Source organism: Rhinolophus sinicus, chromosome X (genome assembly GCF_036562045.2).
Source record: "Rhinolophus sinicus isolate RSC01 chromosome X, ASM3656204v1, whole genome shotgun sequence".
In the NCBI taxonomy this organism is placed as follows: Eukaryota; Metazoa; Chordata; class Mammalia; order Chiroptera; family Rhinolophidae; genus Rhinolophus; species Rhinolophus sinicus.
In genome coordinates, this window is record NC_133768.1 from 38,912,569 (window position 1) to 38,927,780 (window position 15,212).

At 37.9% G+C, this 15,212-nt stretch overlaps 1 protein-coding gene across 3 annotated transcripts in view; it reads right to left on the minus strand.

Moving 5' to 3' along the window:
* ZNF41 (zinc finger protein 41) overlaps positions 1 to 15,212 on the minus strand; it is a 60,754-nt gene that overhangs the window by 11,725 nt on the left and 33,817 nt on the right. For all 3 annotated transcript variants that reach the window (XR_012493469.1, XM_074324013.1, XM_074324012.1), the window contains 2 exons: positions 3,147 to 3,273; positions 2,789 to 2,884 (listed from right to left, as the gene is read on the minus strand). Coding sequence is in view for 2 of the 3 variants with exons in the window: in XM_074324012.1 (XP_074180113.1) it covers positions 2,789 to 2,884; positions 3,147 to 3,273 (223 nt within the window). In the remaining variant the exon portion in view is untranslated. The remainder of the gene's footprint in view (positions 1 to 2,788; positions 2,885 to 3,146; positions 3,274 to 15,212) is intronic.

The window sequence follows — 15,212 nt, forward strand, 5'->3', positions numbered from 1 at the left end:
CAGTAAAATCTGGAAAAGAAAAAAAAAAGGAAAAAAAAAGTTTCTCCTACTTAAAAAAAAAAAAAAGGAAGCCAGGCTCAAAAAGCTTCAAAAAACTTCATAATTTTGCCTTTTCCAGAATGTCATTTTATTTATATGACCTTCTGGAAAAGGCAAAACTATAGACACATAAGAGAGAGCAGTAGTTTCCAGGGCTGGAAGTTATGGGAAGCAGTGATAACCAAGGGGTCTGAGGTAATTTTTTGTTCTATATCTTGTTTGTGGTGATTACATGACTGTATGCATTTGTCAAAACCAATAGAATTATTAATATAAATAAACCTCACAGAATCATAAAAAATGTGAAAAATGGAGTTAAGCAGAGGTTATGGAAAATATAAAGATACAAGTTTGAATTGGAAACACGTGGCCATGTTGTTTATATCTCTGAAAGAATAGTTTGATTGCCACATACTAGGTAATGGGGGCTAATTGTAGGTTTGTTTTATAAAGCTCATGGCTAGATAAATAGAATGTTTTAGGCAATGAAATCTGTCATTAGCATTTAAAATGAGCTAGTAAAAAGAATGAATCAGCAAATCTAATCAGGAATAGAATAATCATAACCCAGGCATAAGAAAATATGGAACTGGTTTTATGTGATATAATTGGGAACTGAGAAGATGAACTGAAAATGATATTTGCAAAAATGGAAAAACAATAGGAATTATAGAGAGATTAATTAAAATGACCAAAAGATTTATGAAACAAAATGTGACAAAATTTAGAAGGTGAGAAGGTTTCCTGACATGTGAGGTGATGATTCCATTTCTGATATACTGAGGATCAAGAGAAACTCCCATGGAAACTTTCTGGGTAGGTAAATCTAGTACTAAAGTACCAATGAAAAACAGAGACCGGAGATGTCAAAAGCAGAATCATGAGAATTTCAGTTATGATAAAATGAGGAATCCTTCCATGTATATGAAGAAAAGACTGATGAACAGTAGATAGGGTGCCTAGGGATGCCTCACTTATGGGGATAATGAGGAAGAGAAGGGTGGAAAGAGAGCAAATAATAAATTGGATGCAAATCAGTAAGAAACAGACAGGAAATTCAGTTGAAAGAAAGGGAACATGAACAAGGTCACTCATACCGTGTTTCCTCGAAAATAAGACCTAGCTGGACAATCAGCTCTCATGCGTCTTTTGGAGCAAAAATTAATATAAGACCCGGTATCATATCATATCATATCATATCATATCATATCATATCATATCATATCATATCATATCATATCATATCTCATATTATTTATATAAGACCGGGTCTTATATTAATTTTTGCTCCAAAAGACGCATTAGAGCTGATTGTCCAGCTAGGTCTTATTTTCGGGGAGACACGGTAAGAGGGACACTCAGAGACAACAACAGGTCAATAATGAAATGCTTGGGCCAGCCCAATGGCTCAAGTGGTTGGAGCGCCCTGCTCCGACGCCAAGGTCGCCAGTTCGATTCCCACATGGGCCAGTGAGCTGTGCCCTCCACAGCTAAGATTGTGAACAATGGCTCTCCCTGGAGCTGGGCTGTCATGGGCTGCCGTGGGCTGCTGTGAGCAGCTGACTGACTACCAGCGACTGACTACCTCAACCTGGGGGGGGGGACGCAAAGCTCATAACACCAGCATGGGCCAGGGAGCTGTCCTACACAACTAGACTGAGAAACAACGGCTTGAACTGGAGTGTGGGGGGGAGGTGGAAGAAAAGGAAAAAAAAATGAAATGCTCAAACTAGGTATTGGAAAAATGCAAAGTAAAAAATGAGATACCACCTTATTTCCATTGTTGGCCAAAAAATGAGAAACTTTGGTACTACTAATTGTTGGCAGAAACTCTAGGAAATCAAGAACCCTTGTGCACTTTGCTGGGAATATATATAGATTAGTACAGCCAATTGAGAATAATGTGGTAGTGCTCAGTCAAATTCAGGATGAGACTATGCAATGATCGGGCAATCCCTCTCCTCTGTACGCATTCCTGAGACATTTGCATACTCCATAAGGGAGGATTTATGTACACATTTATTGTAGAGTTGTTTGTATTAGCTGGGAATTAATGACAACCCTAGTCTCCACCACTGGATGAAAGGTTAAATAAGATGTGGTGCTGGCACACTGTTGAATACTATGCAGCAATTTGAAGAAACAAAGCCAGGTGAACACACTACAATATGGACAGACCCCAGGGATGAGTTAAAAAGGGAACAGAATTAAAACACAGAGTACAGTATCATTTATATATACTAAAAATACATACTCATATACCAGTACTTCAGGCTTCAAGAGAATACCACACAAATTCAAAGATCAAATACATTAGACCAGTTGCCCATGGGAGGAGGGATATGTAGTGCATACGGGGAATTGAAATAAAAGAGAAGAAAATTTAAAATACCTGAATGTACAAGGAAAGAATCTAAGATGGGGGCAGGGGGTGAAGATGGAGTAGGAAGAACAAAAAACTCCTAGATAAGATAGGGTGGTATGTATGTGACCCAGGGTACAAGATTAGAGACAGCTCACTTGTCAAAAAGCCAAGAGAAGAAGACAATAGATGTGGCAAGGGTCATAATTCGAGATGGCATTTAGGTATCCGAGGGGTTTATGGAAACCATCTTCAAGCAAGTCCAAAAGTTTAGAACTTCCAAGACACATTATCTTCATAGCCTTTGAAAAGTATTGCTCTCTCCTACAAAAGTGAGATATACTTCCATGTCCCCCATCTGCCTGGGTTACATGTACACTTACTCACCTGAACAGCTCTGATGTGGGGTTTCCCCTTCCAACATCCATGGCCCCTCTCCTTGCTCCAACTTGAAGATGACCTCTGGTTTGGGAACTTCATACCCTGTTAACAGGACATGATACAGGATTGGGTCTGGCTCAGTGGGTTTCAGGGACCTTTCAATGGCACTTCCATTTGCTCTTCAAAAAAGTAATCATATTTCGCTGGGAATAGAGTAATAATAATAGTGCTGAAAAGGGACTGAATCTAGACAAATCAAGGACGACACCATCACACACTTGAGATGTCCCAGAGCACTCGGCAGCTGAGAATGGAAATAGCCTCACTGAGGCCCCTGGCAGATGCGTAGGGCAGCTGTGCTTACCGAGGGAGAGCAGGTGGCTGTAGTTCTCCAGTGTCACATCCCGGTACAGGCGCCTCTGAGCAGGTTTCAAGTGCTGCCACTCCTCCCTACTGAAGTTTACAGTCACATCCTCGAGTGACACTGAGACCTGTAACAACATAATCCTGTTCAAAGTGACATGGTCAGCACTGGGGGATGGGGAGAAGACAGATAGGAAGTTGTTTGTAATGACTTTTACCGTTATGTGTCCTGCAGGGATTTCCCTCAGTACCTACATTTTGCATTTTATTTTGTGAGAGAAAAGAAAAATTATGGAAGTATCTTGACATTCATTGTGTAATATAGTCATTCATTTATTCATTCATTTTTGTAAAAATTATTTATTTTTATTTCAGTTATAGTTGACATTCAATATTATTTTATATTAGTTTCAGGTGTACAACATAGTGGTTAGACATTTGTACAATTTATGCAGTGATCTCCCAATTAGCCTACTACCACCTGGCATTATACATAGTTGTTACAATATTAATAACAATATTCTCTATGCTGTACTTTAATCCCCATGACTACTTTGTAACTACCAATTTGTACTTCTTAATCCCTTCACTTTTTTCACCCTCAGTTCCCCAACCCCACTCCCATCTGGCATCAGTTTGTTCTCTGTATCTATGGGTCTGTTTCTGTTCGGTTTGTTCATTTATTTTGTTCTTTAGATTCACATATGACATCATATGGTATTTGTCTTTCTTGGTCTGACTTATTTCACTTAGCATTATAACCTCAAGACCCATCCATGTTGTCACAAATGGTCTTATTTCATCTTTTCTTACAGCTGAATAGTATTCCATTGTGTATATATACCACACTTCTTTTTTTTTTTTAACTTTATCGGGGTGACAATTGTTAGTAAAATTACATAGATTTCAGGTGTACAATTCTGTATTACATCATCGATGTATCACATTGTGTGTTCACCACCCAGAGTCAGTTCTCCTTCCATCGCCATATATTTGATCCCCCTTACCCTCATCTCCCACCCCCCACCCCCCTTACTCTCTGGTAACCACTAAATTATTGTCAGTGTCTACGAGTTTCTGTTTCTCATTTATTTTTCTTGGTTTTTTGTTGTTGTTGTTTTTGGTTTATATACCACATATCAGTGAAATCATATGGTTCTCTGCTCTTTCTGTCTGACTTATTTCGCTCAGCATTATAATCTCAAGATCCATCCATGTTGTCACAAATGGTCCTATTTCATCTTTTATTACCGCTGAATAGTATTCCATTGTGTATATATACCACAACTTCTTTATCCATTCATCTATCGAAAGACATTTTGGTTGTTTCCATGTCTTGGCCACCGTAAACAAAGCTGCAATGAACATTGGAGCACACGTGTCTTTATCTCTAAATGTTTCCAGACTTTTTGGGTAGATACCCAGGAGAGGGATTGCTGGGTCATATGGTAATTCCATTTGTAATTTTTCGAGGAACCTCCACACTGCCTTCCATAACGGCTGCACCAGTCTGCATTCCCACCAACAGTGTATGAGGGTTCCTTTTTCTCCACAGCCTCTCCAACACTTGTTACTATTTGTCTTGTTGATGATAGCCATTCTGACTGGGGTGAGGTGATATCTCATTGTGGTTTTTATTTGCATTTCTCTGATGATTAGTGATGTTGAGCATTTTTTCATATGTCTATTTGCCATTTGTATGTCCTCTTTGGAGAAATGTCTCTTCAGGTCCTCTGCCCATTTTTCAATTGGGTTGTTTGTTTTTTTGTTGTTGAGTTGCATGAGTTCCTTGTATATTTGGGATATTAGCCCCTATCGGAGGCACTGTTTGCAAAAATCTTCTCCCATTCAGTTGGTTGCCTCTTTATTTTGTCGATGGTTTCTTTTGCTGTGCAGAAGCTTTTAAGTTTCATATAGTCCCATTCGTTTATTTTAGCTTTTACTTCCATTGCCTTTGGAGTCAAATTCATAAAATGCTCTTTGAACCCAAGGTCCATAAGTTTAGTACCTATGTTTTCTTCTATGCAGTTTATTGTTTCAGGTCTTATGCTTAAGTCTTTGATGCATTTTGAATTAATTTTGGTACATGGTGACAGACAGCAGTCCAATTTCATTCTTTTGAACATGGCTTTCCAATTCTCCCAGCACCATTTATTGAAGAGGCTGTCTTTGCTCCATTGTATGTTTTTAGCTTCTTTGTAAAAAATTATCTGTCCATATTTATATGGTTTTATTTCTGGGTTCTCAATTCTATTCCATTGGTCTATGTGTCTGTTTTCTGCCAATACTATGCTGTTGTGGTTATTGTAGCCCAGTAGTACAAGCTAAAGTCAGGGAGTGTGATACTTCCAGTATTGTTCTTTTTTCTTAGGATAGCTTTGGCTAACTCGGGGTCTTTTGTGGTTCCAAACAAATCTGATGATTTTTTGTTCTAATTCTTTTAAAGATGCCATTGGGATTTGAATGGGGATTGCATTAAATCTGTATATTGCTTGGGGTAATATGGCCATTTTAACTATGTTGATTCTTCCAATCCATGAGCACGGAATGCCTTTCCATTTCTTTGTGTCTTCTTCAATTTCTTTTAAAAATGTCTTATGTTTTTCAGCATATAGGTGTTTTACATCCTTGGTTAAGTTTATTCCTAGGTATTTTATTCTTTTTGCTGCAGTTGCAAAAGGGATTTTTTAAAATTTCTTTTTCTGAGATTTCATTGTTAGTATATAGGAATGCAACGGACTTTTGCACGTTGATTTTGTAGCCGGCAACTTTACTGTATTCGTTGATTGTTTCTAATAGCTGTTTGGTGGAGTCTGTAGGGTTTTCTATATATAGCATCATGTCATCTGCAAAGAGTGACAATTTAACTTCTTCATTCCCAATTTGGATGCCTTTTATTTCTTTCTCTTGCCTGATTGCTCTGGCAAGGACTTCCAACACTATGTTGAAAAGCAGAGGTGATAGGGGACAGCCCTGTCGTGTTCCTGAACGTAGAGCAAAGGGCTTCAGTTTTTCACCATTAATTATGAGATTAGCTGAGGGTTTGTCATATATGGCCTTTATTATGTTAAGGTATTTTCCTTCTATACCTATTTTATTAAGTGTTTTAATCATAAATGGATGTTGTATCTTGTCAAATGCTTTTTCTGCATCAATTGATATAATCATATGATTTTTGTCCTTTATTTTGTTTATGTGATGTATCACATTGATGGATTTGCAGATGTTGAACCATCCTTGTGCCCCTGGGATGAACCGCACTTGGTCATGATGAATAATCTTTTTAATACAGTATTGCATTCGATTTGCTAGAATTTTGTTTAGGATTTTGCATCTGTATTCATCAGAGATGTTGGACTGTAGTGTGTGTTTTTTTATGTGTTGTCCTTGCCAGGTTTTGATATCAGGGTAATGTTGGCCTCATAAAATGATTAGGGAGTACTGTCTCTTCTTCAATTTTTTGGAAGAGTTTGAGCAGGATTGATATTAGATCCTCTTTGAAGGTTTGGTAGAATTCACTAGTGAAGCCATCTGGTCCCGGACTTTTGCTTTTGGGAAGGTTTTGGATGACTGATTCAATTTCGTTACTGGTGATCGGTCTGTTTAGATTTTCCAGTTCTTCATGGTTCAGCCTTGAAGGCTATGTTTCTAAGAACTTGTCCATTTCTTCTAGGTTATTGAATTTGGTGGCATATAGTCCTTCATAGTATTCTTGGATGATCCTTTGTATTTCTGTGGTGTCCGTGATAACTTCCCCATTACCATTTCTGATTTTGTTTATTAGTGTCTTCTCTCTTTTTATCTTAGTGAGCCTAGCCAAGCGATTGTCAATTTTGTTAATCTTTTCAAAGAACCTGCTCTGTCACATTAATTTTTTCTATTGTCTTTTTGTTCTCGATTTCATTTATTTCTCCTCTGATTTTTGTTATTTCCTGTCTTCTGCTGACCTTGGGTTTCATTTGTTGTTCTTTTTCTAGTTCTTTAATGTGTAACGTGAAGTTATTTATTTGGGATTTTTCTTGTTTCTTGAGATAGGCCTGTAATGATATAAATTTCCCTCTTAAAACTGCTTTCGCTGCATCCCAAAATTTTGGTAGGATGTATTTTCATTGTCATTTGTTTCTATGTATCTTTTGATCTCTCCTCTAATTTCTTCTTTGACCCAGTCATTCTTTAAAAGTATGTTGTTTAATCTCCATTTGTTTGTGTTTTTTCTGCTTTCTTTTGCAGCTGATATCCAATTTCAAAGCCTTGTGATCATAGAATGAGCTTAGTATGATTTCAATCTTCTTAAATTTGCTGAGGCTGATTTTATGTCCCAATAGGTGGTCTATCCTTGAGAATGTTCCATGTATACTAGAAAAAAAAAGTACAGTTTGATGTTTTAGGATGAAGTGCTCTATATATGTCTATTATGTCCATTTCACCTAATGTGTCATTCAGGGCTGCTATTTCTTTATTTGTTTTCTGTTTGGATGATCTATCCATAGCTGTCAACGATGTATTTAGGTCCCCTAGTATGATTGTGTTTTGGTCAATTTCTCCCTTTAGTTCTGTTTGTAGTTGCTTGGTATATTTCAGTGCTCCCTGATTGGGGGCATAAATATTGATGACTGTTATGTCTTCTTGTTGTATAGTCCCTTTACCATTATGAAATGTCCATCTTTGTCTCTTGTTATCTTTTTCACCCTGAAGTCTGTTTCATCTGATATCATTATGGCTACACCTGATTTTCTCTGGGTACCATTTGCTTGGAGTATCAATTTCCACCCTTTCACTTTGAGTCTATGCTTTTCCTTGTAGCTGAGATGTGTCTCTTGGAGACAGCATGTGGTTGGGTTTAGTTTTATGATCCAATCTGCTACTCTGTGCCTTTTTATCGGTGAGTTCAGTCCATTTACATTTAGGGTGATTATTGATACGTGAGGATTTCCTCTCATTCTATCTTTAGTTTTTCTGGTAAGACTGTGTCTCCATTGTTTCTTTGCCTTTTTGTTGTCTATTATTTCTGTGTGGTGGTATTCTATGATGTTTCCCTCCTTTTGTTCTTTTATTACAGTATACATTTCAGTTCTGGATTTTTTTTTTGAGTGGTTACCCTTAAGTTTATGTAAAAGAAAGTTTGATATTTAGAGTATTCCATTTTCTTCAGCATGCTTACTTTCTCCATTCCCATATTCCGGTTCAGGCCTTTACTCTCCCCCTTTTTATGTTTTGGTTGCCACAAATTGTCCCTGTTGATGGTGGTCAAATAGCCTCCTTTAGTATTTCTTGTAGTGCAGGTCGTGTATTAGAAAATTCCCTCAGCTTCTGTATGTCTGGAAAGGTCTTTATTCCTCCTTCATATCTAAAGGATATCTTTGCTGGATATATTATTCTTGGCTCATAATTTCTCTCTTTCAATAGTTTGAATATTTGGTTCCACGCCCTCCTGGCTTGTAGAGTTTCTACTGAGAAATCTGATGATAATCTAATGGGCTTTCCTTTGTAGATTACCATCTTCTCTTTCCTGGCTGCCTTGAGGATTCTTTCTTTGTCGTTGATTTTAGACAGCTTCAATAAAATGTGCCTTGGAGAAGGCCTGTTGGCATTGAGGTAATTAGGTGTTCTATTTGCTTCTTGGATTCGAGGATCCAGTTCTTTCCATAAGTTTGGAAAGTTCTCATTCACTATTTGTTTGAATATACTCTCTGTTCTCTTCTCTCTTTCTTCTCCTTCTGGTATTCCCATTATTCTTATATTGCTCTTTCTGATGGAGTCAGAAAGTTTTTGTAGAGTTCTTTCATTTCTTTTATGTCTCAAGTCTCTTTCTTCTTCCATCTGTCATTTCCAGGTTTCTGTCTTCGATGTCACTGATTCTTTCCTCCATCTGGTCAACTCTACTACCTAAGCTGGCTATTTCACTCTTCATTTCTTCTATTGAGTTCTTAATCTCCAGAAATTCTATTTGGTTCTTTTTTAAAATTTCAATCTCTTTGGTAAAATGTTCATGTTGTTCTTTGATTGTGTTTCTGAGTTTTATTAAACTGCCTTCTGTGTTTTCTTGCATCTCGTTGAGTTTTTCAGAACTGCAATTTTGAATTCTCTGTCATTTAAGTCACATATTTCCATATCTTTAAGTTCATTTTCTGGAGACTTTTCACTTTCTTTCTGAGCTGTCTTGTTGCCTTGGTTATTCATGGCAATTAATGATTTATTATTTCTCTTCCTAGACATCTACAGGAGTGGCTTCTGTAACAGGTTGATAGGAAGAGGTCTTTCTTTTGTTTTCCAGTACGTGTTGGTAGAATGTTTTATTTTCTCTCCAACTGCAGTCTTTTTTTGTCTCTCACACTGTAGTGTTATGTTTTCTCTGCACTATTCCAGCTTGTCACAGAATGTGGGGATTCCCCGGAAAGTGGGCTTCTCCTCTGTTAACAGTTCGCCTGGATCATAGAGCACCATGTCCCTGTGGGGATGCGGAGAGCTTTTCAAGTTCCAAAGCTCTTCCTGCACCAGATTCAGAGCCCGTATGTTTCAGCAATTCTGTTTACTCCTGCAGGGATCTGCCCAGATAGGTGGAGACAGCCACGGGGTGAGTTGTGAGAAGTGGCCCAGAGCAATGGCAGTGACCACCACCACAGCCAGTACTGTTTCCACAACTCCCTCCCCATTTCTGGAACTAGTTAGGCTGTGAATCTGTGTCTGTGGACCACAGTTCTCAGAACTGCAAATATTCTGTTCTTTTGATATGATACTGCTACTGTTCTGCTTCTAGCACTGGGCAGGTGGGGGCGGGGCGGCTAGTCTCAGTGCCTAAGACTTCTGTTCTCTGCTAGGCAGTGAGGGCTTACACCACCATTTTCAGCCTTCTTCCCTCAGTCTTTGCTCCGAGGTCTCTGCCATGAGCGTTGGGTTCAGCTGTGTTATATGTTGTCCCCTCAGCCCTGTGGGCCATAAACGGAGCCGTAGCAGTCCGAGTTCTTCTCTCTCCCACAGCTGCAGTAGTTCCGGGATGCAGCGAGCTACGAGCACTGAGCTAGGTCTGCGTCCTGCGCCCCCATGGCTCCGTCTACGCACTTCTCCCTTCCCTCCTTCCCTGCTTGAGCAATTCGCCCACCTTTAGGTGAATTCAGTAGTGACACTCTTTGTCTTGCCTGTCTGCTGCACAAGGATTCCTTTGTGGAGTTATAGTTGTTCAATTTGTTGTAAATTCCAGGGGAGATTTCCAGAGGCTCACCTCACACTGCCATTTTGATGATGTTTCCAATTGTCTGTTAATGGGCACTTGGGCTGCTTCCATATCTTGGCTATTGTAAATAATGCTGCAGTGAACATAGGAGTGCACATATTTTTTGGAATTAATTTTTCGAATTTCTTTGAGTAAATACCCAGAAGTTGAATTGCTGGGTCATAAGGTAGCTCTGTTTTTAATTTTGTGAGGAACCTCCAAACCATTTTCCATAGTGGCTGCACCAATCTGCAATCCCACCCCTAGTGCATGAGGGTTCCCTTTCTCCACATCCTCAGCAACACGTGTTTGTTTTGATGATGGACATCCAGACAGGTGTGAGGTGATATCTCATTGTGGTTTTTATTTGCATTTCTCTGATGATTAGTGACGTTGAGCCTCTTTTCATATGTCTATTGGCCATCTGTATGTCCTCTTTAGAGAAATGTCTATTTAGTTTTTCTGCCCATTTTTTAATTGGATTGTTTGGTTTTTATTTATTTATTTTTTTGGTGTTGAGTTGTATGAGTTCTTTATAAATTTTGTATAGTAACCCTTTATCAGATGTATCATTGGCAACACAGCCTCTCATTTAGTAGGCTGTCTTTTCATTTTGTTGATGGTTTTCTTTGTTGTGCAAAAACATTTTAGCTTGATGTAGTTCCATTTGTTCATTTTTTATTTTGTTTCCATTTCCCAAGGAGATATATCAGTAAAAAAATATTACTAAGGGCAATGTCAGAGAGTTTACTGCCTATATTTTTTTCTAGGAGTTTTATGGTTATGGGTCTTACATTTAAGTCTTTAATCCATTTTGAGTTTATTCATGTATATGGAGTAAGAAGGTGGTCCAGTTTCATTTGTTTGCATGTGTCTGTCCAGGTTTCCCAACACCATTTATTGAATACACTGTCTTTACTCCATTATATATTCTTGCCTCCTTTGTCATAGATTAAATGACCATATAGGTGTTTGTTTATTTCTGGGTTCTCTATTCTGTTCCATTGATCTATGTGTCTGTTTTTATGCCAGTACCATGCTGTTTTGATTACTATAGCCTTGTAGTATACGTTGATATCAGGTAGCGTGATACCACCAATTTTGTTCTTTTTTTCTCAATATTGCTGTGGCCACTCGGGGTCTTTTGTGGTTCCATGTAAATTTTAAGATTATTTGTTCTAGTTCTGTGAAAAATGCCACTGGTATTTTGATAGGGATTGCACTGCATCTATAGATTACTTTGAGTACAGTCATTCTTTTTCCAAAAATGAAGATTAAGATGGGCTCTGTTTAAATCCTCTATTTAATGTAGGAACAAGATACAATAAATTTACTGATTGATTATGTGCTTGGAAATGGCGATAGAACTGAATAAAATATAGAACAACCAACATAGGAAGACACAAAGGATGCTAAAAGGCATTTGGAGAAAATGAATGGGGGGGGAAAGGCAAAACCATAAAGACTTTAAAAATAATACAGACAATACCTTCATGATCTTGGATTAGGAAAATAATTCTCAAACGGGAAGCAAAAAATTAACATAAAGAAAAAGATTGGTAAGTCTGTCTACAATAAAGTTCAAAACTTCTGTTAATGTAAAAGACAGCATTATAAGACAAAAAAGGAAAGCCACAGAATAAAAAATACTAGAACACCTGTTACAGACAAAGGCTCGTATTTAGAGAGCTCATAATTCTTATAAACCAATAGGAAGAAAAGAGACCACCTAGTAGAAAATTGGGCAAAGGATTTGAACAGGCATTTTATAAAAGCAGAGATCCAAAGTTTTCAAAAGACACATGGAAAGGGCTTAACCTTCTTAGTAACCAGGGAGTGCAAATTCAAACCACAATTAGATACGACTACACAACCCCTAGAATGTCTTCAAGGAAAAAGGCTGATAATATGAAGTGATGAAGAGAATATGGTGCAATGAGAACTCTCACATGGCTGATGGCAATGTAAATTGGTACAGCCACATTGGAAAGCATTTTAGCTTTATCTGGTAATGTTGAAGACATGCATACACTAGGATACAGTGATTCCACTCATGGAAATACACCCAATTGCCATATGTGCACATGTGCTGCTGGAGTCATGTTCAAGAATATTTACAGCAGCATTATTCAAAATGTGTGTAATAGTTCATGATAAAAAGTAAAAATTAATAGTAATTAAAAAAATCACTGATCAGGGGGTGGCTGGTTAGCTCAGTTAGTTACAACGTGGTGCTGGTAGCACCAAGTTTGCCAGTTCGATTCCTGCATGGGCCACTGTGAGCTGCGCCCTCCTTAAAAAATAATAATAATAAATTAATAAATAAAAAAATCAGTGACCAGTATAACAGTAACAGTATACACTATTTTTTTGTGGAAAAATATTAAGGATATTTTTTAGTTGTTTCTATTTGCATAATCTCTAAGCATATACCCCACCTACCCACTCACCCACAAACTAATTAGGACTGGTTTTCTGTGCTAGAGAGACTTGGAGAGTTCGGAGAGAGAACCAACTGAATGTACTACCCTATTCAAAAACTTAAGTTAAAAATTACCAATGGTAATTGAAAAATAAATTTTAAAAAAATTACCAATGGGACCAAAATGGAATACGCATGATTCTCCCTTGCTCCAACTTGCTAAGAACAGCTACAAACTCTGGACGTTATATGTAAAACAAAGATAAGAAGACTCTCAGTTGGAGAGAAGAAGGCAAACTAGTTAGGGACCTCAGAACCTGAGGAATGATAGAGCAGTGATTTGCCTGAGTTTTCTTTTTGCCCCATATATCCTGGACTAGTACTGGGGAAGCTGGAAAACCAGAATGCCATTGGCACAGACAAAAACTTCCCCCAAGAAAGCCTGCTCTCTCTTGCCAAAGTACCAGGAAAGCGGCACTGTAGCAAGACATAAAAATTTAGATAACTGCCCTACTCCAGCCAAGCATCACAGGAAAAACTGTGGCTTCCCAGCCTCATTTCTATCAGCAAAGTCTGAGTGGGGAGTCTAGATTTTCATCCCTGCCTGAGGGAAATGAGGGCCCTCCCCGTAGTGTCGTTTGGATTACATGGGGATCTTGAACTTCCACCCTCACCCAGTGACAAGATATCCTTCCGTCTCCTGACCAGGGTAGTGAAAGAAGCAGTATGGTGGAAAGCCTGACATTCCACCATCAGTCAGCAGCAACAAGGTGCTCATCCCACTCTGGGGTATCAAAGAAGGCCAAGTGGAGAACCTGAACTTCCACCTCTACCTGGTAGTAAGGAGGAGGTTCTCCTTTTCTAGCAAAACAGAGTCAGAGGAGGCCAGCTAAACACAAGATTCAAGTAATATCCTGAGTCCCCTACTTCCCAAAATATCCAGGACATAATTGAAAATCAGGCATCATATGAAAAGCAGGAAAACCGTAACTTGAATGAGAAAAGACAATCAACAGACACCAACACTGAGATGACACAGATTTTAGAATTATCTGACAAGATTTTAAAAGTAGCCATCATAAAAATGCTTCAATATACTTAAAAGAAATGCAAAAATAGAATGTCTCAGCAAAGAAATAGAAGATATAAAAAGAACTGAATGAAAATTTTAGAATTTAAAAATACAGTAGCGAGAATTTTAAAACTCTGGATAAGCTCAATAGCAGAATAGAGAGGACAGAGGAAAGAGTCAGAGAACTTGATAATAGAAGTAATCCAATCTGAACAACTGAAACAAAATTGGGGGGAAAATGAGCAAAGTCTCAGGGACCTGTGAAACTATAACAAATGATCTGGCATTTGTGTCATCAAAGTCCCAGGAGATGAGAAAGAATATGGGGCTGAAAAAGAATTTGAAGAAATTATGACTGAAAATTTCTCAAACTTAGCAAAAGATATTCAAGAAGCTGAGCAAACCCCACAAGGATAAATAAAAGAAATCTACAACACACTATAGTCAAACCTCAGAAAACTAAGGACAGGAAAAATCTTGAAATCAGCAAGAGAGAAATGACACCTTACCTACAGAGGAAAAACAATTAAAGTGACAGAGGATTGCTCATCAGAAATCATGGAGGTGAGAAGGAAGTGGCACAACGTTTTTCAAGTGCTGAAAGAAAAGAATTGTCAACCTTGAATGCCATATCTGATGAAATTATCCTTCAGAAATGAAGAGGTAATGGCTAATAAACACATGAAAAGATGCTTGACATCATTAATTATCAGGGAAATACAAATCAAAATTACAAAGAGATACCACCTCACATCCACTAAGATGGCTAGAATAAAAAAGTCAGATAATAACAAGTGTTGAATATGTGGAGAAATTGGAACCTTCACACACTGCTGGTGGGAATGTAAAATGGTGCAGCTGCTTTGAAAAACAGTCTAGAAGTTCTTCAAATGATTAAACATGAGTTATCATTTGACCCATCAATTCTACTCCTAGGTATATGTATACTGAAGATTAATGAAAATATATGTCTACATAAAAACGTGTATACAAATGTTTATAGCAGCATTACTCATAATATTCAAAAGGTGGAAACAGCCCAAATGTATATCAGCTGACAAATGGATAAACCAAATGTGGTATATTTGTACAATGGAATATTAATGAACCATAAAGAGAAATGAAGTACTGATGCATGCTACAACATGAATGAACCTTGAAAACATTATGCTGAGTGAAAGAAGCCAGACACACAGACCATACATTATATGATTCCATTTATATGAAATGTCCAGAATAGTGAAGTTTATAGAGACAGAAAGTAGATTAGAAGTTATGTAGGGGTGGGGGAGGCAGGAAGGGGGGAAAGCAGGGTAGGGGAGTAATGACTAAGGATATGGGGTTTCTTTCGAGGTGATGAAAA